The 26,100-nt window shown below is 38.1% G+C and overlaps 1 protein-coding gene across 4 annotated transcripts in view; it reads right to left on the reverse strand.

The window, feature by feature from the left end:
• Positions 1–26,100, reverse strand: part of prima1 (proline rich membrane anchor 1) — an 88,495-nt gene that overhangs the window by 51,358 nt on the left and 11,037 nt on the right. For all 4 annotated transcript variants that reach the window (XM_062968416.1, XM_008110758.3, XM_062968418.1 and 1 more), the window contains one exon: positions 3,571–3,718. In XM_062968416.1, coding sequence (XP_062824486.1) covers positions 3,571–3,718 — 148 coding nt within the window. The remainder of the gene's footprint in view (positions 1–3,570; positions 3,719–26,100) is intronic.

Consider the following 26,100-nt stretch of genomic DNA (forward strand, 5'->3'; position numbering starts at 1 on the left):
AGGTACATCTATAATGTGGTAACAATGCAGTCTGACACTACTTAAACTGCTCAATGCTATGGAATCATAGGAATTACAATTTTGTTTGCCTGGAAAAAAATGTTTGTTTGCTTTCAGAAGCAAGGTACCTGGAATGTACTTCTTTTGTTGTTTTCTAAAACCCTGCCTCTGTTTAATATAAAATTGGATTAGGCTATACTTGCAGGATGTGCCCACCCATGAAGGAGGCTCTGTTGCCTTCACTCTAGACCAATCCTTGTGTGGATCCTAGCCATTCTCATTTTCTAGCCAACCAGAGACAAAAGAGTGACAGTTCAAATGGAAAACAATGGTGGCTTGTTAGTATAAAACTTTTTTTTGCATAGCACATGTTCCCTTATGCTTGCAATTTTGGGGCAGAAGCCCACAAGCATCACTTCTTGGCCAAAACACCTTGACCTATGTCTTCACTTCACTGGTGAGGCTTTGCTCTGGAACTTCAGTTATTAATTATGGTTAGCAATGATTGCCAGGCCATTCCCTCTCATTTTATTGTGTCTATATTCCATATCAATCACATGCACTCCCAACGCTTTACAGGTTGAGTCTCCCTTACCTGGAAATCTCTCTTATTTGGAAACCTGACATTATAACACATATACATTCCCAGAGCAATACATCAAAAAGCAAGAATAAATTACTCAAGTTCTCTGCACAAGTGACTGAACTGAAGAGGTCCTAACAATTTTCTAAAATAGCAAAATTCTTTCTGATGAAGGCCTTTCATTACTAGATAGCATGTCTGACCTAATTGGTGTGCAACAAAAAGACATCCCATAGACCTCTAAGAAAACAGAGGAAATAGAGATCAAAGAAATTTTTCCCAGAGACACCATTACTAGTCTAATGTACACAAATTGCTCTCACAGAGCACGCATTTTCTCATTCACAGCTCAACTTGCACGATAGGCACAGAAACTACAACTCTCATGAATCTATAACAAAGAGCCATGGAAGTTAAAGTTGAGTAAAACTGCTTTAATTCTATAGTATGTAGATTCACACCAAGAGAGATACAGCATCTCAGGAATATCAGCAACTCTATGTCAGTCTCTGAGCTATTGCTACATGTGGAGATCTAGACAGTACCTCATTGTGCATGTTCACAGCACAGCTGTATTTGTGGAGATATTTTCCCCAGCATCTGTGTGGATGTCACCATTCCTGGGCTCCATCACAGGTGTTTGGAAACAAACCCATTTTTTAAGAATTGCCCACTGTTACAACCACTTTAATCACATCTTGTAATGAACCTAACATTTAATGCACCTGGACAAGTTCCTTTTCATAAAAACTCATATAACAATTTGTGAGCTAGTCACAACACTTGTAATTTTTTTTGTATTATTTTGGTGAGTTTTAGCTGGCATGGATCCCTCCTTGGACTTTTTTCAGAGCGATAAGAAGTAGTTGAGGCCAGTGGTAAACCAGTGGTGAAGGAACTTGGAGAGTCTTAGTATCTTCTGGTAGCCCTTTCCTTTCCAGCAGCATAAGACTGAGATCTGGAAATACAGTATGACCCCCAGATTCACCAAGGGGTTATACTGTGTTTCCAGATATCAGTCTTATGTTTCAAGATGTTTCACAATCACCACCACCCCATCAAATCCTTGGATAAGGGGCTCATACTGTATTGCTCTCTTTCATTTCTTGGTTTTGTGACAGTAGTAGTACTTCAACAAGTCAGTCAAAGTTAGGTCAGTACCATACTTTAAGATGTTCTCCAGGTTAATCCAGATCAATCGAAAGAAGTTGTGGCAAGAACTTTAAGATCAGTAGCCATGGTTTTTGCCAAGAGCTGCCTTTCCAAAATAAGAAGCATACATTATTCATTGCAGATGAAGGTACATGCTGTATTCCTGAATGAATGGAATTTGTAAACATGAATAAGTGGATTTGTATCCATATTCAGAGACTATTCTTGTAGTGTATACAAGAGTTCTGAGACTCACATGGAATTTCAAGGCATGCCATAGCACTGATTTTTCACAAGATCTTTAGCCCCAGGAGAGTGCTGGTGCCTTACCAAACTACAAATTCCAAGATTCCATAGCATTGGGCCATGGCAGTTAAGTGGTTGCAAAGAGTATTAATTCTATAGTGTTGATATAACCCTAAACAAGAGAAAGTAGTTTTGGACCAAACAAGATCCAGGCAGACCCAACAAAATCTTCGGAGCCACAGAGTGGTTTTTAAATCATTTTGAGCTTCGCAAATTTGCTCTCTCTCAAATACACACACACACACTCACACTCACATAAATACAAATATTTAAAAGAAAGGGTGTGAACAGTGGGGTCCAAAGAATATCAGTAAGTCTGTCCTATTTGTATTCAGAGCCAAGTATACATGAGACAAGAACAGAGTGCCCTATTCAAAACAATTGTCACTGGCAACAGTGCTGTCTTTCTTATTATGCAAATCTGACACATGCAGAGGGACAAATTATTTTCTGTGGTGGGAAAGACAGCTCCCATCTCATGCTCATGCAATTCAGAATTCAACACAACTGAATGTAGTAATACATTCTAGTTTAACTGTTTCACACTGGACCCTCATATCTGACAACTATTCCTTCAAATGTGGTGACTGTAGGATAAGTATCTGAGTAGCCCGAGAGGATGAAATATTCTCTTGCTGGTTTTTCAAGATTTTGTTTCACATGTCAGATTTATGGCCATTTATGCTTTTAAGTATGGACTACTGAAGTGTACACAGGTCAACAAAAGTTCACTTTTTTAAAGTCTTCAGTCTCTGTGTGTTTCTCTTGAGCTAAGCATTCAGATTTTCTAGCCCTGAAGGAAATACTTTCACGATTCTGTGCATTATATTGTTGATATTATATGGAGAATTGTAATAAAATCAGAATAGCAAACAAAGCTATACCTTGCAGGATGGAAAGCATAGAGACATATGGAATAAAAAGTAAGATTTTTTTTTACTTCTATTTCACAATAAAAAAATTACCTTATCTTATAAAACCTAATTTGTTTAAAACTGATTCCTTTCTCCAGGTTTCCAAGTATTTCCTACAGGTCTAAGGAAAGAATATTTATAAAAAGGTGAAGTTAAAATAATAGAAACAGGTTTCATTCTATTATTGCCCTTTTCACTTTGACAGAAGTCCAAAACACAATCATGTAGAACACATTCACTATCTGGAGTTGAGTTTGTTAGAATCCATCTAAAGACAAACACAAATTCATCTAATACTAGTTTAGAATTATCAGACGTTTCATCCATTTTCATGCAAATTATAAAATGACATTAGAAATTAAAGCTCTCTAGGGCTTCAGTGTTAATGAGCTGCTCTGAGAAAAGAACAGAACAGAAAGAATTTGTCTTGACTCCTCTAAAGCAATCCCTGTTCAGTGAGCCAAAGGATATTTCATCTTCAATTAGATTATTTTCATATTATCCATTAGAAAAATGCAAGTTAAGTGAATTCAGCTCCTGCCCACTCACTTTATACATGAGACTTTTCTAGCTGCTTTTTTGGTACAAACAGAAACAATAGCTATCTTTACTTACATGGAACTCCAAGCAACCTTGGTGGTGGTGGTGGAGGAGGAGGGGGTGGTAATGGGGGTGGTCTACATTGACAGATCTGTTGACAACTGTCTGTGACTTTTGCTGCTACAGGCTTGGAGCATGTTTTCTGTGGCTCACCGTGAGTGATCTGCAAAGAAAAAAAGATGTAGAAATTACTCTCTTATACTATGTTTCCATTTTGAAAACATCAATCAATAGTGTGAATACCAGACACTACAGATAGCATTTCATCCCTCACTTTTTGGCAGATAATGTGCAGGGGTAGGGCTTGTAACGTTCCTCCTTAAACCGCTACACTGACTTCCCAACCTCATCTGGGGCTGGCATAAATTCTTTCTCCTTGACTGCCCCATCCTTCTACTATAATTTCCTATTATGTATGCTCCTTAAGAGACAAACCACACAAGAGATCATTTCTCAAATGGAATAAATTCTTCTGGTTCCATAATGTATTGTCCCATGTTTAAAAAAGTTGTAGGGTGCTCTGAATCTCCCATGCAGCTCTGGAGCTTGCCTGCGCTTTGTGATGGTGTGAAAAATTGAAATGCTACCTATTCATAAGCATCTGTGCCTGTTCACATGACCATCCTGCTTCTCCCTCTAGTCCTCAATTAGCAGTGACAAAACTGCTGGTGATCGTAGCCCATCACATCTACTGATGCTGCCTGGATCAATGGGATGATTGGAAAAGATCACTCTATTTAGTTTTAGAGGATGTGATGAGCAATAATCACTGATCACTGGTAATTTCATGTCCGGTAGTTGTCACAAAGCTAATGATGAGAGGGGAAATGTAAGGGTGGTGTTGCACCCCAAGGCTGGGATACACCTCCGTATTTAACACACCATCCGGTTCAAGGTAAAATAGCAAAGTGGTTTATTGAAGAAAAAAATATAAAGCAGTTCAGCAAAATACTATACAAATCAATGTTCAAAAGATAGGAATAATCCTCCGCGTTCAAAGTACATGATATGCATCAAAAACCAGGAATACAAAAGCAGGATACATCCAAAATACAAGAAAAGTCCTTGGAAACTTGAAACATGAAACAAGGAACATAAACACAAGGAAACCTGGAACTAGAAATCCCTTGGAAGACTTGATTTGGCAGAAGTTCTATGATCTAACACCAACGTTGCCTAGACTGAGGGAATGTTCTGCTGGTGCCTCTAATATAGACAGAAAACCATGCAGTTTCCCTTCAAAAGCTGATAAGAGCTTCTTGGCTAATAAGCGGCTTGACATTCGTACTTTCCCATGAAAAGCTTTATGTTGAGGAAGCATCTCCTATCTAGCTGCTGCTCATTAGCCGGGCCACCTGGACTTGCATTTTCCTCCTCTGAGCTCAACTCTGTCTCTGACCTTGCATCTCTAGGGAACAGCCTTTCTGGAATGTGGCCTTCCTCGGACAGAGAGTTCTCATTCTTAGGACTTAAGATCCCCTGATTCTCCTGCTAGTCTGCAGGCCCACAATCCCCATTGTCATCATCAGGCTGCCTTAACAGACCCAGGTCCAGAATCCCCATTGAGATTAGGTACAGGCACAATCAAAGGCTGGACTATAACAGGTGGTGGTCTGGTGGCACCAAACAAACTCTATCCAACCACCGAGCTGTTTCAGAGCTGTGCAGACTCCTATGGCACACAACACTCCAGATCAGCATTGACACCTAAATCTCTGCTTTAATGTTAGTATTAAGATTGTGTAATTATGCTAAAGCCAGCAAATTGGCATTGTATCTCACTCACTTGCAGCTAATCTTAAATATGTACATATTCAAAATCTCTGCCTCCACATAAGCCCCAATCCTAAACCCGTCTCTGAAACCTTATTCTATTATAATTCAGTGTCAAATAGTTCTTATTTGTCTATAATTTATTATTGTCCCTTTTGTAGAATGGGGTTGTTATGAGTAGGGTAGCATAGTATTCGTTCAGATGTCATTAGCCTCGTTGAACATATCAACAGGCTTGGTTGAGGCAAGCAGCAATTGACAAAAAAAGTTGGAATGAACTTTTTTTTATTCACAGGTGGCATCCTATTTTTCAATTACATCATGTGTACAAGTGGAATCCTATGTATCTAAATCTCTTGGGACAAAGCCCATTAAACACAATGACACCCCCTCTGGGTGACTGTTTGGCTGGTTTTTTGTTTGTTTGTTTCAGGGATAACTTGGGAGAGTTAGGAAGTGTCTAGAGCGGTGGGGAATCTGGAGTGGCATTTGCAGCCAGCCTTTAGTTAATGTTGCTGTTGGTGTGGGGTTAAAAACTGCTCCAAAATCAGAAGCGTTTTCAAAAAGAATATTGAGGATTGGAGACTTTGTCACCAGGAGAGCTTGAGACCAGAAGTAGGCCACAGACCACTTGTTGGAGATTCAGTATGGGACCATTTGCATGCAAAGCATCTGTTATAACACTGACCTAAAGCCCTGCCTATGATGAGCTTTCAAAATGCTCTTGATGTTTATTTCCACTCCTGACTCAGCTTATAAATTAATGAGTATCTTCTGGCTTCCATACTACATGTTCAACTGGAGCAATGCCCTTGGTTGGCCAAGGGCCAGCAAAATCAGACACAACAGCAAAATTAGCACAAACTATAGTTTCCAAACTATCCTTACATTGCTTGGTCTCAAAGCAAACCAGAATTTGAAGACAAGCTCAGGTTTAGACATTACACAAAGTTTAGCTTGGTTTAGTTTAGTTAAGCAAATAATGGTTTCATGTTATGTCTAAATCCAGTCATTCCTTTCTTACTACTCTTTGCTGTCTGTCTTCTCCCTTTATAATTTTCCACGCTATCAAATTTAGATGGTGAACCTTTATGTATAAATGTTTTCCTTTGTTTTGGGTAATCTCATAGCAAAGGGGATATACTCTAATGATGATGATGAAGCATTACTACATAGCTAAAAAAGATCATAGAATCATAGAATAGTACAGTTGGAAGAGACCCCATGGGCCATCTAGTCCAACCCCCTGCCAAGAAGCAGGAAATTTTAGCAGGACTAAAATGTTTGATTGTTTAGAGGCTTCTTTCATGTCCCTGTATGGAGCTGGAGCTGATAGAGGGAGCTCATCTGTGCTCTCCCCCAGTTGGATTCAAACCGGCAACCTTCAGGTCATCAGTCCTGCTGGCACAAGGGTTTAACCCACTGCGCCACCGGGGCCCCCGGCGCATACATGAGACTCTGTCACATTATGTAATTGTAGCACTATCATTCCTCTTCAATTGCTGTTGCTGCATCTTGTGAAATCCTGAAATGTATAGTTTGGTGAGACACAAGATCTATGTGGCTGAGAATTCTAAATAACCTTCCATAAACTACAAATGCCAGGATTCCACAGTTGGAACTGTATCAATTAAAGTGCAATCATAAAGAATTTTGTAGCATGAATGGGCCTACAATTACCTGCTAAATTGCAAAACAATTTTTCATTTGTGACCCAACACACTAACTCAAAAATGAAAAAAAAAAAACCACATTAATATCTAGGTGTGCAAGTGTGTTCAATTGTTTCCTAGGCAACTCCTTTTAAACAACTTTTATCATGTTTGGGGTGATATAATCGTGCATGTGACCCTTGCCACAGGTTTGAAAAGTTACTTTTGTGACTCGCCACCTCCCGAGTCAACATGGCTATTTGCCATAATTGTCTGGGGATTCTGGAAAGTCTGATCCATAAAGGTAACATATCTGAGCTCTGTCTTATCTAAATTCAGTTTCCATTTTTTTATTCATCTAGCCCATTACTGTATCTATACTGGACAAGTTATTCTATTGTAAATCTGCCCCAGAGCAGTATGTGTTGAATCTGGGGCTTATGATTAGACACACCAAGATTACACCAGCCTTTTTGGGATGCCACCTCATCTTCCACATCACTGCTGTCATTCTCCACCAGCCACAGAGCTCAAAAACCTGGCCATGATCTTTAACATTTGCTGTTGTCAGAACAGTGCATCCACACAATCAGAAAAAAGCCCCCCCCCCCACCCACTGATTTGGGAGTCAACCCAACTGAACTCAATGAATCTCAGTTCTGCAGTGACATACTATAATTGCGGATTGAGTATTCTTTATCCAAAATGCTAGGGGCCAGAAGTGGTTTTGATTTTAGTTTTTTCTCAATTTTGGAATATCTGTATTGGCATATACACACATTATGAGATATCTCAGTGATGAGACCCATATCTAAACACAACATTCATTCATGTTTCATATACATTGTACACACATACTCTGAAAATAGTTTCATACTGTATTTTTTAATAACTGTACTGTCTTAAACAAAATATGTGTGTATTGAACTATCAGAGCACAGAGACATCAGTATCACAGTCTCCCATGTGGACAGATTTTTGAATATTTTGAATTTTGAAAATCTGGATGATGGACACTCAACCTGGATTGTATCTGTCATTGAATGGCACATCCACGTCTTGCATTGCAAATAATACATAGGTATGTTACTCAGCAAAAACAAAAACAAAAAAAACATAGTTCTTCTCAGCAGGGGATTAAAAAGAAATTAACAGTCTTATAGCAGAAGCTAGAATATATGAAGAATGGTGGTGACCTTTCTGGTCATTTTATTTGAACATCCATGCAATTATTATATAATGTTAATCCTTTGAGAAAGAACTGGTGTAGTTACTTTTACCTTTTTTGTTACCAACATCAAAATGGCATACAAAGCATGTAGACTCTAGTCAAGTTAAAAATCCACTCACCATGTATACAGTACAATGCAAATCATGACATGCCCAGATGCAGAAACGTAAAGCATTCTTTCTCTGATGCCCCAGGGATTGCATTTTGTACCTCTAATACCCGAGGAAAAAGATTATTTATTTGAGAAAAATTCTATGCTTAGCTGAACTGAACTGCAAAGCCATTAAAAAAACTTTCAGTACTTTAAATAGCTTGTCAAAAAAAATCAGATTTATGCATACAAAGCATGTCAATCTTCCTCTTATAGCTAAAGAGAAATAAAAGCACATGTTTCTTTTACAAGTTTTCAAGAACGTTGAAGGATGCTTTGAATACTGTTCGCATAATACTGTTGCTCTTTTAAACATGGATAAAAGAACATGGGCAGGCCGCAGGTGCATCACTTCTACCCAACTAATTATTTTGAAATCTTCAGCTGAAAATAATGTTTTCATTATTTTAGGTATGGGGTTATCCCTCCCCTTCCAGTCACACCCTACCCTTTTGTTTAAGCACAAGTTGATGGTGATGTGTATGTTTATGGTAAATGCACTTAATAAAAATTATTGAAAAAAATCTTCAGCCACAAGTTAAAGGTTTCTTCTAAATACAGTAGAGTCTCACTTATCCAACACTCGCTTATCCAATGTTCTGGATTAGCCAATGCATTTTTGTAGTCAATGTTTTCAGTACATCGTGATATTTTGGTGCTAAAGTTGTAAATACTACATAATTACTACATAGCATTACTGTGTATTGAACTACTTTTTTTAAAATTTGTTATATAACATGATGTTTTGGGGCTTAATTTGTAAAATCATAACCTAATTTGGTGTTTAATAGGCTTTTCCTTAAAGCCTCCTTATTATCCAACATATTCACTTATCCAACATTCTGCCGGCCCGTTTATGTTGGATAAGTGAGACTCTACTGTACATTGTTTAATAATAAACCATGCCTACACATGCCACAGGATTGTCTTGTGCCTTATTTTGTTCAGCAGAGCCCCTAATTTCATAACCTTCTATAAAGCAGATCTTTGTTTGAGGGCTTCCATTATCTGAACGATAAGGACCAGTATGAATGGGCTGTTGGTGCTCTGAAGGTGGCCATCAATAGGTAATGTAGCACTTGGACAGTAAGCCAAATAGGTATATCTGGTCACACATTTTGAAATGTATAAATTTCTATTTAAAATATAGCACAGTGATACCTTGACATATGAGTTTAATTTGTTCTGTGACCAAGCTCGTAACTCAATTTGCTCCTATGTCAAAGCAAATCTCCCCCTGAAATGCACTGACATTCAATTACTGTGTTTCAGCCCCCACATAAAACCACACCAATTTCCCCCTTAAGAGCTTGGTCACAGAATGAATTAAAAAAAATATCCTTCCCCACTCCCTCCCTCCCTGTCAGAGGCCTCGCTGGCTAATTCCTACCAGAGGCCGAGCTGGAGGCCTCTCTGCGGCGCCTGGAGGAGGAGGCCCCGCAGGGCTTGGGGTGGTTGTTCTCCATCCACCGCCCCATCACAGAAAAGCCGCAACTGGGCTCGAGGCGAACCATGCACCTGGTTGCAGCCAAAGGAGAAGGCAAGCGGGCCCAGAGTGTAAGGCAGAGCTAGGGCAAAAGTACGTGCCATCTTGTGCAGGGTCTGTTCATGGGGCGTGGAGCCTCCTCCTCCAGCCATGGCTCGTAACTCAGCTTACAGCTCACAAGTCAGAACAGAAAATTGTCTCGGATTGCTCATGTTGGGACATTCTTAAGTCAAGGTTCCACTGAACTTAAAATCTAAATCCACATCCATACATATAAATCGGCACATCCAAATCTGGATCCTACTTGACTATTTATCATAATATTATTCTAGCTTTGGCAAGCCATGAGTGGTATCCTAAACAACTTGTGATTGACACACCAAGTAAGGTGGCCTGCAAATATTTGGTAAGGCCCTTGGTTTTGGAATCTCAGACAGAAAGTGAAAACAGGCTTGGCCATGTCCACAGGAATAATCAGAAATAGTCGATATCACAACCCTTACAGAGAATCCCAAAATCAAAATACAATAGAGTCTCACTTATCCAACATTAACGGGCCGGTAGAATGTTGGATAAGCGAATATGTTGGATAATAAGGACGCAGTAAGGAAAAGCCTATTAAACATCAAATTAGGTAATGATTTTACAAATTAAGTACCAAAACATCATGTTATGCAACAAATTTGACAGAAAAAGTAGTTCAATACGCAGTAATGCTATGTAGTAATTACTGTATTTACGAATTTAGCACCAAAATATCATGATGTATTGAAAACATTGACTACAAAAATGCGTTGGATAATCCAGAATGTTGGATAAGCGAGTGTTGGATAAGTGAGACTCTACTGTAATCCTACATTAAGAACTGTCCATATGGGTGGCTGAGATAGTGACACGTTTCCTTTCTGATGGATCAATGTACACAAAATTATTAAAATATGGTCTAAAGCTACATTCAAGCTATATGTAAATGGTGTGTATAAAATATAAGTGAATTTTGTATCTAGACTTGGATCCCATCTTAAAAATATTTAATTATCTATTTAATTATTCAGGTATTCCAAATCTGAAATTCCAAACACTTCCAGTCCCAAGCATTTGGGATAAGGGATACTCAATCTGTTATACTCAGCATGGCAAGTCACAAGTTGAGTGGACACTAAAGCAGAGTATCTAAGCAGGATTTACATTCAATCAAAGTCTCAGGTTTTGTTATGAGAACTCTGGTGAGCATCAGTCCACATGGAATACTGAAGCGAGAAAGGAAGAGAGTAATCACAACAGAAAAGAGAGTGAACATGTGAATTGTCAATTTGCTTCTGAAGGCTTGCATTGGTATAAGATCTATCTCATCAAATGGGCTCTACATACAATCTCATATAAGTAATACAATTCATTGCCATAGAATTTTTTCAATATTTCTTTCAAATAACTCATCCCTTTTACAGGCAAATGGCAGCCTTCCATTGGTACATCTACCTCATCAAACTGACTGCATTGCAGACTCTTTTAATAAATCAGCCATACGTGCTTTCGTAAATTTCTCTTTAAAATACCAAATCCATTTCACAAAGAAGAGTGTAAGTAAGTAATCTGGATAATTATTTTAAAAAGTTAATAATGTAACCATTTAATCTAATGTATTAACAATTTTAAAATGAAACTCTTACTACAGAACTTGTCCATCAATGATTCACACTATTCTATTCAAAGTGATGGTCCTTGGACTGATGCCACTCCTTGCTGAGTTTTCCAGAAAAAAAGAAGCAACTGTTGCCAATGGGCACTGTGAAGGCACACTGGGGGAAAATGGCTATCTCCAGGTCTGGCTACCCAAGCGGCTTCGGTTTACCTTATAATTATACCTCAAACCCCAAAGTAAATACTCTAGAAGCTGATTAAAGATAACCAAAAATGTGTTTATTGAAAACAGGAAACAGTCCTTTTAATGTATTAGAGATAATATGAGGTAAAATCACTGAAATTATACAGAAATAAAACTATATTGATTGAGAATGAAAGCTATAGAGACTATAAAGGATAAACACACAAGCTATGAGGAAACTATAAGGTAAGGACTATAGGGTATGTACAAGGCTATGATAAGCACTATCTATAATGACTTTAGTGGTAAATACCAGCTATAGTGAACTATCTATAATAACTCTGAGGTAAACTATAAGGTGATAAGCTATAAGGTAAGTACATAAGGTAAGTACAAGGCTATGAGGTAAGCTATGAGGCTATGAGATAAACTGTAAGTACATGGCTATGAGGTAAACTGTAAGGTAAGTACATGGCTATGAGGTAAACTGTAAGGTAAGTACAAGGCTATGAGGTAAACTTTAAGGTAAGTACAAGGCTATGAGGTAAACTTTAAGGTAAGTACGTGGCTATGATGAGCTCTATCTGTAATGGTAAGTATGAGGCTATGAGGTAAATACCTAAAGCTATGATGTGACTATAAGGTAAGTACAAGGCTATGAGGTAAACTGTAAGGTAAGTACAAGGCTATGAGGTAAACTTTAAGGTAAGTACAAGGCTATGAGGTAAACTTTAAGGTAAGTACGTGGCTATGATGAGCTCTATCTGTAATGGTAAGTATGAGGCTATGAGGTAAATACCTAAAGCTATGATGTGACTATAAGGTAAGTACAAGGCTATGAGGTAAACTGTAAGGTAAGTACAAGGCTATGAGGTAAACTTTAAGGTAAGTACAAGGCTATGAGGTAAACTTTAAGGTAAGTACGTGGCTATGATGAGCTCTATCTGTAATGGTAAGTATGAGGCTATGAGGTAAATACCTAAAGCTATGATGTGACTATAAGGTAAGTACATGGCTATGAGGTAAACTGTAAGGTAAGTACAAGGCTATGAGGTAAACTTTAAGGTAAGTACGTGGCTATGATGAGCTCTATCTGTAATGGTAAGTATGAGGCTATGAGGTAAATACCTAAAGCTATGATGTGACTATAAGGTAAGTACATGGCTATGAGGTAAACTGTAAGGTAAGTACAAGGCTATGAGGTAAACTTTAAGGTAAGTACAAGGCTATGAGGTAAACTTTAAGGTAAGTACGTGGCTATGATGAGCTCTATCTGTAATGGTAAGTATTAGGCTATGAGGTAAATACCTAAAGCTATGATGTGACTATAAGGTAAGTACATGATTTATGTTGCCTGTTTGAATTTGCCAGGTCAAAGAACCCAGACCAAATTCTAAGACCTATCTCTAAGGTTTTTCTCTGGAATGGCAATAGGAGGGAAAAAAGCCTCTAGAGATTAGCTCCCAGGCTGAACCATCTCATCCAAACCTAAAGGGGAGTCCCAAGCTCCACCCCCAAAACAGGAGCCAATGGAACATTCCTCCCAAGAACAGCAACCAGGAAATAAGCAAGGGAGGGAAAGCCAAGTAGGACAGCACAGGGACCAAGACTGCGCTGGTCCCTGGCATATTGGAAAAGAATAATTGCTGGTCTCCAACAAAACACACTACTCTAGATCACGTCATCTTAAACTTTTTCGTCACATGGTCCCTTTCTGACTGAGAAATTTTTATGTGACCCTGGGTATATAGATATATAAAATAGGTATAAAAATAAAACATTTACTGATAATAAATCAACATTTACAAGGATAAGTAAACAAAAAACCAAATCTTTAATACGGTCATAGATCAACATATGGCTGGCTAAACAGGCTAATTTCATTTTCATGAAGTAGAGGTGAAGCACCTCCTGCAGTGTCTACTACAAAAACTGCACAACAGATTCATATAAATGTCTAAAATTGCCATTAGGGACCTCATTGGATGGACTTCTGGCTCTGCTTCCATGCTCTTCAGAAATGGAGCCCCATGATAGTCCCATAGATGCCGTTATATAACATAAGGCAGTGGTTCTCAACCTGTGGGTCCCCAGATGTTTTGGCTTACAACTCTCAGAAATCCCAGCCAGTTTACCAGCTGTTAGGATTTCTGGGAGTTGAAGGACAAAACATCTGGGTACCCACAGGTTGAGAACCACTGACATAAGGGCACTTCTAGTGGGACCCCATAACAATAATAATAATAATCATCATCATCATCATCACTACCACCACCACCCCCTTTATTTGTATTCCCCCTTATCTCTCTGGGCAGATTCCAACATACAAAAAGGCAAACATTCAATGTCTTAATAAAACAATCACGTGCCGACAAAATAATCCAGAATAACCCCACATGTAAACATAAAATTAGAACCTAACATCAACAAATTAAACAAAGCATAAGCAAACAAAATTATATAACAAAAAAAAAACCTAAGCATAAAACATCCACATTGATTTCCAAGAGCCAACCAAAATTCACAAAGTCATAAGGGTTGATTGTGTGGGCAATGATGACCGCTGAGTGGCAGACGCCATGGGACTCTATAGAAATGCGATTTTGCCCGTCTGATGAGACTGTAGATCACATGCTCTGTAGATCACATACTCAGATGAAAATAACAATGTAACCAAAGTCAGCATGGTGAGGTGGTTTGAACAATGGATTATGACTCTGGCAGCCAATTTTTGAATCTCTTGCTCAGTCATGGAAACCAACTGTGTGACTCTGGGCAAATCACATTCTCTCAACTTCAGAGGAAGGCAAAGGCAATCTCCTCTGGACAAATGTGGCTAAGAAACCCTTAGAATCACAAAGTTGGAAGAGCCCACAAGGGCCATCCAGTCCAACCCTCTGCCATGCCAAAATGCCCTAAATCAGAAATGACTCAACAATATAACAATAGTGCCAGTAGTGAAAATCTCCCTTTATCTACTGAATAATATCTCACTATTTAATGCAAGTGTGAAATTGTTTGATGTCAAATAAATTGTGATCATAAAATTAGACAGCTATGGATATTGACTAGGCAATCCCAAGGAAACAAATCACTAGATTCGTAGTCAGATCTAATAAAAATAAGTACATACATACATCATGATAGCAGAGCAAAATGGGTCTCACCCCTGTGTAGCATTTCCAGTGGGTAGAGGAGCAGGCATGAAGAAGAGGGAGAAAGGTACAGTAGAGACTCACTTATCCAAGCTAAATGGGCCAGTAGAAGCTTGGATAAGTGAATATCTTAGATAATAAGGAGGGATTAAGGAAAAGCCTATTAAACATCAAATTAGATTATGATTTTACAAATTAAGCGCCAAAACATCATGTTATACAATACATTTGACAGAAAAAAGTAGTTCAATATGCAGTAATGTTATGTTGTAATTACTGTATTTATGAATTTAGCACCAAAATAACATGATATATTGAAAACATTGACTACAAAAATGACTTGGATAATCCAGAAGCTTGGATAAGCGAGGCTTGGATAATTGAGACTCTACTGTAATAATATTCCAATAGTCTTGTTGCAATCTCTTTAATTTGGTTCTCACTCTACACATTTACTCATCTCTCTCACTGGGCTCTAAGTAAATTACTCCTATGTAAAGGTGAATAGGATAGCATCTTATGTAACAAAAAGAACTGGGTTAATGTTTGTTGCAGGAATGTTGCGTATAATTGCTTTAAATATTTTAAGCAGGAAAGCAGTTTACAAATACATAGACAGAAATAAAGAAAGACAACTATGAAAAATACAGAACAAAATGTATTCATTATTAGTTGTTTCTGGTTTAAAATATTAATTTCCATTATTCCATTATTTCATTTCCTTATAAACTTCTATCTGATGTAAGTTGCTTGTGCTCTCATTACACCCAGACCAGATTTCTGAAATGTAAAGTATGTGATGCTATTATTTGGAATCTTCAGCTGTTAAAAGACCCAAGGACCAGAATACAATATAACCCCTATATAAGCAGGGGATATGTTTCTCAATTTAGTGTGGAAACAGGAAACTGTGGGTAATAGTGAATCATATTGTAATGAACACCTTCCACCACAGTGTCATCCTGAAGCACCTAGTTAATTCCTAAAGAAGTATCATTCTTAGGAAAGTGCTACGTCCTGCAGAAACATGCCACAGAATTACCTGGGGGACTGAGAAAATTCCCGGAGAAGACTTATTTTGTCAGATGTGGGTAGATGAAACCCAGGTATCCTGAAGATAAAGAGGTCCTCCTGTACTCTTGGTGCCAGGCACTAAAGTGGTTTCCTGTTCATGCCTGGGCTCAGTCTTTAACTTTTAAAATATTTAGAGGATTTTCAAAGGACTACATGTTTACACATAACCTGTCTGGGCCCAGGCTCAAAGGCCTTATTTCTTGGCTCATCACAAAAATCATCAAACAGACAGGTCTCACAGACAGGGCCTTTTCAGTGGTGTCTGCATATCACTGGAACTTCTTCCTGCAGAAGTAATAGATGGCCATTCACTTTAAGAAGAGCTGCACAGGACTATTCAGATGTACACCGTCCCAAGGGGATGAAATATTTTTTTCCAAAATGCTTTTTTCCTCCAGAACGATTTCTAGAGGATGTGAAAGGCATTTCCATTACATTTGGAGACTTCCTAAAAATGTAAAATTATTCAATAAACATTTTCTGCCTCAAGATACTCCAAAATGCCCTTCCCAGGAAGGCCCCAAACATAATGAGAACATCATGTTCTTAATGGATGTTTGGGGTCAGCTTTTATTTATTTATATTTGCTTCTACAGGAGAAGATGCAGTGGAAATGCAGCCCCCTCAAGCAGAGCTTTCCAAACATTTCATGCTGGTGATAGACATGCATCATTTTGCAACATAGTAATTCAATTTTACTAGCTAACCAACTCCTTATAAGAGATACAGACACATACATAAACTGTAATAACAGAACATATCTCATCAAAACCTATCATTTATATTTTTAATATGATTTATTGCTTATTTCACATAGGCTAGAGATTTCCTAAACAACTTGTGATTGACACACCAAGTAATTTTTTTTGTTTTTTTTATCGTGTCAGAAATGACTTGAGAACATATTGCAAGCCGCTTCTGGTGTTAGAGAATTGGCCGTCTACAGAGACGTTGCCCAGGAGACGCCCAGATATGTTACCATCCTGCTGGGACGCTTCTTTCATGTCTCACTATACAAAATCCCAGAATACTTGTAAAGTATCTACACAAAATAAGATGGTCTATGTACAAAGAAAATATAATGTCCAAATAGCATATAGTATTATTAAAGTTCCCCGTACAAAGCTCAATTCGGTAGTACCAGGCAAAATGAAAAGAAGCAACAGCTCTAACACAAAAGTTATCTAAGTCTGATATTGGTTCCAATGTATATAGGCTTCAGGGATACATGATCAATGAAAATATCTTCCAGACGAAGTAAGCAGACGAAGTAAGCATGTCCCACCAAGTAAGGTGGCCTGCAAATATTTGATAAGATTCTTGATTTTGCAATCTCAGACAGGAAGTGAAAACAGGCTTGGCCATGTCCACAAGGGACAATCACAAATAGTCAATAGCACAAGCCTTATCCAGAACTCCAAAATCCAAATAATCCACAATCCATGTGATGCACCTGCACAATGCAGCTGACACGCTAATGTGTTGCGACACACAGTTTGGAAAGCTCTGCTCTAAAGTCTTCCAGCTGGTAGATATGGCTCCCTTACCTTCCACAGCTATCCACCCTGATGTTAAACAAATCATTTTAGATGATGTCAAAAGCTGAAATTTGAGTACAGAACTGTTTTCTTGCAATAAATGTCCTGTTCTGTTGAGCTATGTAAACAAGCAGCTGTTGCAGAACAAGGCACAAAACACCAATTAAGACTTAGAAAAGGCTCTGTTTTTTGTGGCAATCCTCAGCCCTCAAGTCACCACAGTCACAGTCACTGCAGGGGAGAAAATGTGGGATTTGCAGCAAAAGAAACATATCCAAATTCTATTAACTGAATAATCAAGAGTCTCATAGCATAATTTATAAATATAGTACAGGGCTAAGTAGATACCATGATGGGAGCAGGTCTTTTTTTAGAAGTACAAAGTGGTTTTCCTTTTTAAGAAAACACTGGATCTTGGTGAGAATTTTGAAATCCTATATTTAGATATGCATTTTTGGTATAAAAAATTGAAATCCTTAGAGAATGTTAATTTCAGATTCACTTTAAAATACTGCATACATCACCTGGACACGCAGAACTCTCCTGTTCATTCTTTGACAGTGAAAATGATTCTCTATGGGTTTCTTGGTACAAAACCGAACATACGGTATTACTAGAAAATATGGAGGAGAAATATGGGGAAAACTGCTGCTCTCACGAAGCATGATGACTCATTTGATGTGTAATTGCTCTTTTCTTTCTCTAATGCCTATACAAGCTGCCTTCAGGTTGGCAGATTAAAAAGACAACAAAGCTTTGCCCACTGTTGAAAGAGTTAGCTAAATATAGGTATCCTACAAATCTTACAGCTCATTTTGTGTTTTAATGATCTACTAAATTAATATATGACTGGCATTCATTCAGATTAATGTTTCAAGAGAGGGAATAAAGAGACCGCTTTTTATTCACTCCCATGCCCAGACTTTCTTGTCTGGATGTTACTGTCACCCTTGTCAGTGGAAAGGACTATGAACTTTTGTCCCATTATTTTTTTTCTGAGAGCAAAATCTTTTTGTTTACATCCACTTGGAGACTAAATGCCTTCAATGATATATTAATACATCCATGGTAAGACTGAGTGTGCTTTTTGGGACTGGGCAGGACTCAGAAGTGTAGGTACAGGAAGAGGAAAAAGAAGGGCATTAGGCCCAAAGAAAAATTTTGCCTCTTTGAAATGTCCCTACATTTCCAAAATCTCTTGCATTTCAATAACTTAAAACACAAATTTGAATATTTAGGAAGAGAGGCAAAGTTATCAAAGAAATACAAGCACAGAAAATATAAAATTGTGTGAATTATTTTCAGTGTCTCACTTAACAACGTTTAGAAATTTGTAAATGGAATTAAATTTTCACTTTGGCTGCATCTCTGACATTAATTGAAACAGCTGTGAAAGAAGGAAAATCATATCTCCTTCATCATCCTGCAGCCATTCCCTCAGGCTGGGAAGAGAGAAGATAGGAAACAGCACCATCCTATTAGTGAATAGCTAAATCAGCAATTCAAAGCTCCTCCTTTGAACAGTATCTAATCTAGATGGTCGCGATGAGAAGACTAAGATGATCCCATTATGTTTGGCGATCCTATCAGTGCCATAATATTAGATGCTTGCATCTGTATTTTTCTGCTCATTCCATTTTTGTGCATGTACGTGTTGTGTCTTTTACAACTATATGCCAGAGATTGATTTGTTTCATTTTTACTGGTGTGTAAGACTTTCTGAAGGCATGTTCAAATGCAGAGAAGGGTGTAATTGGAATCAGCAAAGGAACAAATAATTAATCTACAACTTAAAACAGACTCTAAAACAACCAATACATTGAGAAGTAAGGAGCTAATTTATAAGAAAGATGTAAGCTTTTTGCTGTTGACGTTGTTATCTTTTGATACTAGCATTCTTCTCATCCTTTTTGAAAGCACAATATGTTACAAACTAGGCTGACAAGTATTTCAACCCAACATACTATACTATCATGGAGAACCAGTGTGGTGTAATGATTTTAAAGGTATGAATCCACACTCACCCATGAAAACCCACTGGCAACTCTGGACAATTCACTCTCTGCACCCAAGAGGAAGGCAAGGGCAACCCTCCTCCAAATACACATTGACATGAAAATCTAGCATAGTGTCACCATAACTCAGGGTGCATCTACACTATGAATGCAATGCAACACCACTTTAACAGTCATGGCTCAATGCTATGGAATTATGGGAGTTGAATTTTGGTGAGGCATCAGCAAAGAAGGCTAAAGACCTATAAAACTATAATATTGTCATGGCAGTTAAAGTAGGGTCAAACTGCACTAGTTTAACAGTGTAGATGGAGCCTTAAGAGTCAATTGGAAGATATAGCAACAACAATTTCACTAAGCTTTTTTTTCCAGGAAAATGTTAGGATACAGTTTTCATGTTTCTATGTTGAACAGAAAAATCTGAATTCTAAGCACACTGGACTCAATACTCTTACATTCCACTAACACTCATGATGTAATGGACAGAGTGTGAACTAGAACCAGAGAAACTGTGGACTCTTTAATACTACACAGTTATTCTATAATTCCACTTTGTCATGGGAACATCCTAGGGGATTCTGATGTCTCACCAAACAACAAACTCCAGGGCTCCACAAAAGACAAAGTGAAATGATAGTACTAAATCTGTACAGTGTGAATAGGCTTCAAGTTTTAATTTCTTTCTGAGTAATGAACATCAATGACTGACCTTGATCTAGTCCTTATTCCACATCCTAAACCATCTCACAGGAAGACTGTGGACACCACATTGAGATGTGATATGAAAGTAACAACAAGAAATAATCTGGCACTAAGATAGCAGAAATGGCAACTATGTACCTGGTATGTGTTTCCCACAACAGTTTACATCCACAATAGACTGTGAAAACATTAATAGAGCTCTAGTCCTTTGGTCAAAATAAGACCAGAATCCAATCCTGGAACTAGCAGTCATGATCCCTAAAGAACATATAATATGATTTCAATGCCTTCGGAATCAGTATTCACAAGTTCATCTATCCACATTTAATTAAGGACTTTTCTATGTTCTATGTTCTATATTATTTCTGCCAGAAAACCTAGCAAATTTCTAGAAAGGATACTTCTCTAGGAATTGTGTAGGTCCTCTAGGGCAACTCTATGGCAACTTCTGGTGGAAGTTATTCATTTCAACAGGATTCTCTATTATCCATGATTTCCTATTTACACTGTAATTTCGGAAATGCATTCCTCATGAATACAGGGATCATATTGTACTATCCATCTGACAGATCATTGCACAATTATTGCTTCCAAGAATGGATCTCTGTAATATCTTAGAAGGCATGAACAACCATGATGGCAAGGTATGCTACAATTGGTAATCCAACAATAGCTGGAAGGTTTCACTTTCCTCACTTATTTTCTACAGCAGGGCTTCTTAATTTTTTCCATGACCCCTTTCCTCCTGAGACATTTTTATGCAACCCTAGGGTATATAGGTATATAAAATAGGTTTAAAAATCAAACAATTACTGATAATAAATTAACATTTGCTAGGCTTGAAACGCCGGCTCTTCGGCTTAGAAATGGAGATGAGCACCAACCCCCAGAGTCAGACATGACTGGACTTAACGTCAGGGGAAACCTTTACCTTTACCTTTACCTTGGCTTGCTAAACTGGCTGATTTCCCTTTTTATAAAGTACAGCTGAAGCATTTTCTCTGGAGTCCACTGTAAACAATGCTAACAGAGTCATGTACTTGTATAAGTGTTCAGAAACCTTTTACTGTTGTCAAAGTTTTAGGAACCAACATTGAACTAAAGGGGACCCCATTTGGGGTTGGGGCCCATAGTTTACGAAGCCCTGTTCTACAGTGTGTGTGTGTGTGGGGGGGGGGGGGGGCATTGGTGTGAGAGAGACCTGCACTACACTTTGTAAAGATCAAGAAAGAAAGAGCCAGGTATGAGGGGAGACTAAAGAAGAAAAGAAAGAGCAAGGTAAGAGAGGCAGAGAATAATCAGAGAGAGACAAAATTGTCCTGTACCTAAAGCCTGAAGTCCATTCATTGGATTTTGAGTGAGTCAATCCCACTTCATGGACCAGCACCTCCTATGCTCTGCGGATTATAATTCTATCAAGGAACAAATTACTATAGAATGTCTGCTGCTCTTAAATTAAATTAACCTCAACTATCGAAGTAGGAGTAATACATTAAGTTGAAGTTAAAATTATCTTTGCGGCTACTTACATTAAGAAAGATGTTTTGTTAGCTATAATGAAATGTTATTAATAAAATTAATAAAAGTTGAAACGTATTTATAATGAACCAAATGATTATTTAAAAATTAAATTTGTTTACTTCTTTAAATAGAACAAAAACAAAAATAGGGTGGCACCCAGAATCACCTGTTAGCAATTGTTCACCTCTTTTCTATACTATCTGGTATCATGCACCAAATTAATGGGCTTCCCACCTGAGAAGAAGTAGCCTGGGTGGGCAGCCAAGGGAGTCATGGAATTCTGCAGTGGTTCTCAACCTGTGGGCCCCCAGATTTTTGGCTTTCAATTCCCAGAAATTCTAACCGCTGGCAAACTGGCTGGGTTTCTGGGAGTTGTAGGCCAAAACATCTGGGGACCCACAGGTTGAGAACCACTGTGCTAGAATCACTGAATTTTCTGAATGAAAGGGGTAATTATCATTCTTAAAGTTGTTAGCTAATTGGTGTCCCAATCTGGGGGAAAACAAATAAAAATAGCAACAACAACACGGCTCATTAGTGCAGTCAACTTTGTTTTCCTTCAAGCACTACTTTTGTGGTGCTTTCCCCCTTCTAACAGTAAAGTAGAGCCTGTAACATGGATTTATCTATTAGTTATCAGTGGTTCTTGTTTTAGCTTGTTGTGAACTGCCTTGAATCTTGTGCTGGAAAAAATGCAGGATATATATATATATTAAAAACCCAAACATTTTTGATCCTGCAATTCTGCATTGCAACTGCATGGAATATAAGCCACATTTCAGAAGAACAGCAGAACTCATGTGGAACACTGGTGGAACAGATGCTTATGGGAAGCAACTTAGCAGGACATGAGGAAAATAATGTCAACATGGTTTGACTTCCTTAGTATGAAGGAGAAAGCAGCCAGTTATGGCTCAGAAAGGCTGAGAAGGGGGGGGGCTATAAGTGAATCGAATGTACAAAAGTGTCCTTGGAATGGTCAGACTGGGTTTGAAGCTTACAGAGACAGAGTTTTGGATTTGAGAAAGGACAGATTTGACAAAGACAGAAATAAATTGAGAGGCGAGAGGATAGCCACCAGAAGGAAGAACTAACTATGGCATATTAGAGCTCAATATATTGTTCTGTGTTTAATAAATCTATTCTTCTTGTTGTTTTACAACTACCTCTAGCTGTTGTTTTTTTATGTCAGGAGCAACTTGAGAAACTGCAAGTCACTTCTGGTGTGAAAGAACTAGCAGTCTGCAAGGATGTTGCCCAGGGGATGCCCAGATGTTTAATGTTTTTACCATCCTGTGGGAGACTTCTCTCGTGTCCCCAAATGGGGAACTAGAGCTGACAGACTGGGGTAGTTCTGCTGGCACAAGGGTTTAACCCATTGCACCATGGGGGCTCCATTAGCTGTGGCTATAAAGCTGGTATTGGAGCCAGACCATACAAACAACTCATTAGAACAACACAGCCACAAGCTGTCACTTAAGAATTCACTCTGAGGCCCAAGAACCTAATCCAGAAAGAGTTTAAATGGGGGAACAAGGGGAGGGGTGAGTGGAAGGATATCAAAGGTTCAAAAGTATGGCGCCCACCTGGATTAAGGGATCTGTTATGTATATACATATTTGGTGCTGAGGGGTGGGATATTGTGAGAAGCAGGATCTGATCAATTTGATTTTGTGAGGAGGCCTATTTGGTCAATAGGAAACCAAAGAGGTATTGGAGAAGGCAATTGGCTGAATTTTGTCCAAAGTAGAGAAGTGGAATGCCTGATACCTCACAATAATATGTCACTGGGGAAATCCTCATCCAGTCTCAACTACTGTGAGAGTTACAGCTTTTTACCTCCGGGATTCCACTTTTCTTTAAACCTTTGCAGCACCTTTTCCTCAGCTCAAATCAGAGAGGTCAGAGCTGTCCGAGAAAAGTGGCAGCTTTTGTTATCATCCCTGACAATTAAAAAGTCCCAGCTTGAACCTTTGAGACTTGCCTCCACTATACTACTGTCCCTAAACCTTGGTGGTGACATATTAAATCTTTAATGTTTACAATGTTCTTAAACTTTCTGGAATAATGGAACAGTTCAGAAAATGGCTGGGGCAGTAGGGCACATTTTTTAAAAAGTGAAAACACTCCAGGCAGCAGTGACCTACAAGCTTTGGGTCATCACAGGAAGAGTGTGGCAAAGTCTTTAACACAGCAGGTCTGTATTTCCCTCAGATTTATTTGGTTTGCCTTTAAAGCTCCAGTGCCTTTCTCATGGGTGGATGGGAAGGGAACAGCAATTTATGAAACTTCTATTCCTTTCTGGAGAAACAGTAATCCTAAAGCAATCTGACAACCCATTTTAGCATCTCTACAATTATGGAAAACCCTTTTAACAGTTCATTTACTCATTCTGTGGCATTTGAGATCATTCTTACAATATGCAATTATTTTAGGATAGTTTTCCATTATTGCTCTTACAGATTTTTTAAAGGAACAAAACAAAACAAATACAGTAGAGTCTCACTTATCCAACATAAACGGGCTGGCAGAATGTTGGATAAGCGAATATGTTGGATAATAAGGAGAGATTAAGGAAAAGCCTATTACACATCAAATTAGGTTATGATTTTACAAATTAAACACCAAAACATCATGTTATACAATAAATTTGAGAGAAAAAGTAGTTCAATACGCAGTAATGCCATGTTGTAATTACTGTATTTATGAATTTAGCACCAAAATATCACGATATATTGAAAACATTGACTACAAAAATGTGTTGGATAATCCAGAACGTTGGATAAGTGAGACTCTATTGTATGAGCTAATAAATAAGCTTCTGTACCGCTTGGCACTAGCACATCCAGACAAAAAGATAGGGCAAATAATTCAAAAAGGCAATGTGTGTGAAGCAACTGATGACTGCAAATTACTGTGAACATTGTTGATGTCTAACATGAATTACTCTGAATTCTAATATTTTAACCTCAGTACTAAGTTACACCATCAAAGCTAACTTTGTACTTAAGGGAAAGGTAACAATTATTTTCAAACATTATTTTCAAACGACATATTTAGCTAACCGCTTGCTCCCTTCTGGCTGTTTATCAAGATCATGTATGATGTTAAATGCATCTTTGGATAAAACACAAACTTAACCCCCAATTCTTACAAAGAACTGTGGAAGAATCCTGCTGCAGACTACTGTTTTAAAACTACTAATTTGGTAACTACAAGGAATTTCCTCCAAATACAATAAAATAATTAAAGGAGCAATTTTCATTAATGGAGCAAAGCTAAAATAAAAATCAGCCACCTCACCTGCTGTCACCCTGATAATTATCAGCACCATGCATCAGCAGCTGCTATTTCCATATTTTGAAATATTTGTGCAAATGTGACTTAATGTTGCATGAGATGCTTAAATATCCTAAATGCATTAGATCCTGTCTGATCCCAGAAACTAAGGTGGGTCAGCTCTAGTAGTCAGAATGGGGGCATGTCTTTGAATACCAGGTCCTATAGGCCACTGTGGGTCCTGACTCCAAATGGGGTCCCCTTAACCCAATGTTGGGGTCTCAAAAATTTGGCAACAGTAAAAGTTTTCTGAACGTCACCTAGTAGCTATTTTAGACATTTACACAAGTCTGTTGTGCAGTGTTCACAGCAGACTCTGCAGAAGGTGCTTCAGCTGTACTTCATAAAAAGGAAAATCAGCCTATTTAGCAATCCTTGCAAATGCTGATTTATTATCAGTAAATGTTTTTTTAACCTAATTTTAGATACATAAATACCCAGGGCCATGTAAAAAATTCTCAAGATGAAAAAGGTCATGCATGGAAAGAGTTTTAAAAGCCTTGCTATAGGCTACATTTTAGTGGAAAGAACAGGTGAAATTATGTCTAAGTACGGTCAGATGGTGTTAGAGGCACAGGGCCCATGTGAAAGAGAAAAGCTGTAAATAAATAAATTGCTATTTTTTTACCTGAGAGATCATCTCTATAGAATTTCTATGTTCTCTCTAGAAATCAATAGGTCCTCCAGCAAGACTGGAAGAAGTTAAGACCAGAGGACCCAGAGTAGTGGTTCTCAACCTGGGGTCCCCAGATGTTTTTGGCCTTCAACTCCCAGAAATCCTAAGAGCTGGTAAACTGGCTGGGATTTCTGGGAGTTGTAAGCCAAAAACATTTGGGGACCTCAAGTTGAGAACCACTGACCTAGAGTTTTCAGAAATAATATTTTAAAATTAAATCCATGAATAATCTGCAAAATGTAGAGGAACAACTGTATTTGCTGCCTAAGAGTAGTCTGGTAAATTCATGTTGAAACTTGAAGGCATTTACATATACTCACAAACCCGAAAAAAACAAAGCAAGGACAGTCACAATATTCTCACTTATAATGTAAATTTTCTAATCTTCTTTGAGATGTGTAAACTGT

This window comes from Anolis carolinensis, chromosome 1 (genome assembly GCF_035594765.1).
Source record: "Anolis carolinensis isolate JA03-04 chromosome 1, rAnoCar3.1.pri, whole genome shotgun sequence".
Taxonomy (NCBI): Eukaryota; Metazoa; Chordata; class Lepidosauria; order Squamata; family Dactyloidae; genus Anolis; species Anolis carolinensis.